Below are 2,357 nucleotides of genomic sequence, written 5' to 3'. Positions count from 1 at the left end.
AGAGGTTTTGAAAAACATAAAATGTCACTACAAGAAAAAAGTCAAACAACAATGGTTTTTCACCGTTGTCGTAGGCCATTTTGAACTGTTATTAAAGGTCGTGTTGTTAAAAGGGGTGGCAAAAGACAACAGTTTTTAACCGTTGTCTTTGAAGGCAAAGACAACATTTTTTACAACGGTGAAAAACTGTTGTCTTTTCCTTCAAAGACAACAGTTTTTCACCGTTGTCTTTGAGCGTCTACCTTTAATAACAGGGTATTCAATAACAGTTTTAAACTATCTACGACAACGGTGAAAAACCGTTGTCTTTTTTAGAAAAAAAATTAATACATAATTTTCCAATATTATAAATCATTCAAAATATTAAATTCAAAATAAAATTTAATATACAATTTTCTAACATTCAAAAATAATATTTATAACATTCTGAAGAAATTTCATAAGCAACCAACAAAATTTCATAAGCAACCAACAAAATGATAACACTATTAAAACAAAGGTAGAACAATATAACACAAGATTTTCTGCTTAGATGTCGGTGAAGAGGAGGGATTGCAGCTCCTAGTGCTCCTTAATTTGTTAAAGTCTCTTCATTTTTTTAGCTTGTCGGCATTCTTCCCAATACTCCTGAGGACAACTATTCGAAAAGATATATATTACAAATTAGAAACTAAACTGTACGCGTGATTCTAATTGCATTGCATAAATGTTACATAACCATAAAAATCATTTGATATAGTCATCTAACAGAAGTGCAAAAAGCGTTATTTATGTAACATAAATGGTAACCTCTTGAAACAATATGGTGGCTCTTAAATTTCTTAACAAAGAATGGTTTGGTGTTGGGATTGATAGAGTCACCACTAGACTTTACATGCTGTTTGATTAAGAATGATCCTAGCTTATGCATCATACTTCTGGGCATTGACAGGGACTTAAGTGGAAATTGTGATATGGTGACTTGTTGCCAATGAAATGTTTTTCAAGTTAGGGTGAGAGATTATCAAGTAGAACTTTTAAGCCAATGGTTGAGTCTGAGTAGTGAGTCAATACTCCCACCTAGGCAGGTCGAGAGAAATCCTCCTCACTCAAAGAGGCATTTGATGGGTCAAAATCAGCAATTGGTAAAATAAATGATAAAATAGACATGCTATAAAATTGAAAGACCAGTTAGTTAATTTTTGGTACAAAATAAGCTAGTTAACCTAAAAATTAAGGCTAACAATATATTTGAGAGATCAAAGAAAGCAACTGACCTGTACATGGCAGAGAGAAAATAGTCATATGTTATCAACTGCCACAAGGTCTAACCAAAACCAAAGCCTTCACTAGCTTCATGGATAGCAAGCAACAACCTTTCTTCTAATTGTTCCCTGGAAGAGTATTCTGGTAGATCTAGTTGGTTAAAACTGCACATTGATTGAAAGTTATTAATGTTTGGTTAAGATTCAAGTAAAGAGAAACATGAAAGCATCAAATGCAATAAAATATAATTGAATGGAGGGAATGGAAAACACCAAGATGTAGAACATAATTATACCCCTGAAAGAATTTTACAATTGGTGGCAAGGCATTACCAGGTATGTGCAGAGGGCAGCCTTTTAGGAGCACCATATGTCTTGTGAATCTGAAACTGCTGGGGACCAGATATACCCCGTAATGCTTTAAACCCCTCCAGGGGAACCTGAATTACATCCAAAAGATTATAAATCCTGTCAACCAAACTTTACTATTCAACCCACCATGCGTGCAAGGCCTTAATTGCTTGTTAGGAACAAAATGTTACTATATTATTGTGTAAGTGCACTGAAAATCAACAAGAAGAGATGCATTTGTCTGCTAAATCTTTTTTTATTATGCTGTATTTATTCAACAGTGCTGCATAATCGTGCACCATTCATTTTCAACTTCTATATGATGCTTTGTTTTCAAGTGTAATTAGGTTTTCTCTTTGCCTGTGTTAGTAACTAGTTATGTGTCAGTAGTATCTCCTGTCAAAAGATCAACAAAAGTCAAGTAAAAAAACAATAAAACTATCATAATATACCTTTGATGTTTTAGTAACAAATTGTAGTAATCTCGCCATGTCCTCCTTGTTAAATGATTTAACAACTTCCCAAAACCACTGAATTACAGTAGAAGCAGCTGAATATCCAGTATACTCTATGTTGGCTTGAAGATCATCAACTGCATGATGCAAGATGAATTAAATGAAGTACAATACTCTAACTTTTAATTAAACAAGAAACAAACTTACGGTCAATCTCTGGAAGTCCACTTAGAAGAAGTTCAAGTTCCTTGTCATTGAATATTAAAATAAGTTCCTTAGGCACTAATTCATTGAAGCCTTCTAGAAA

At 33.4% G+C, this 2,357-nt stretch overlaps 1 protein-coding gene across 1 annotated transcript; it reads right to left on the bottom strand.

Moving 5' to 3' along the window:
- Positions 1–1,262: 1,262 nt before the first annotated feature.
- Positions 1,263–2,086, bottom strand: LOC122035994 (E3 ubiquitin-protein ligase UPL1-like). Its single transcript, XM_042595160.1, has 3 exons — positions 2,048–2,086; positions 1,578–1,684; positions 1,263–1,409 (listed from the first exon to the last, which is right to left on the bottom strand). Exons 1-3 carry the CDS (start codon positions 2,084–2,086, stop codon positions 1,307–1,309), a joined length of 249 nt encoding a protein of 82 aa, XP_042451094.1. The 3' UTR covers positions 1,263–1,306.
- Positions 2,087–2,357: the final 271 nt, after the last annotated feature.

Source organism: Zingiber officinale, unplaced genomic scaffold (assembly GCF_018446385.1).
Source record: "Zingiber officinale cultivar Zhangliang unplaced genomic scaffold, Zo_v1.1 ctg129, whole genome shotgun sequence".
Classification (NCBI taxonomy): domain Eukaryota; kingdom Viridiplantae; phylum Streptophyta; class Magnoliopsida; order Zingiberales; family Zingiberaceae; genus Zingiber; species Zingiber officinale.
Note: the sequence above shows the minus strand (reverse complement) of the source record. Positions and strands in the feature narration are given on the sequence as shown.

Excerpts from the sequence above, each read along its gene's own strand:
- LOC122035994 (XM_042595160.1), bottom strand. The coding sequence starts at position 2,086 with ATGGCGAGATTACTACAATTTGTTACTAAAACATCAAAG. Across the intron at positions 1,685-2,047 it reads TTGTTACTAAAACATCAAAG|GTTCCCCTGGAGGGGTTTAA; the intron begins GTATATTATGAT and ends GATGTAATTCAG. Across the intron at positions 1,410-1,577 it reads CTGCCCTCTGCACATACCTG|TTTTAACCAACTAGATCTAC; the intron begins GTAATGCCTTGC and ends ATCAATGTGCAG.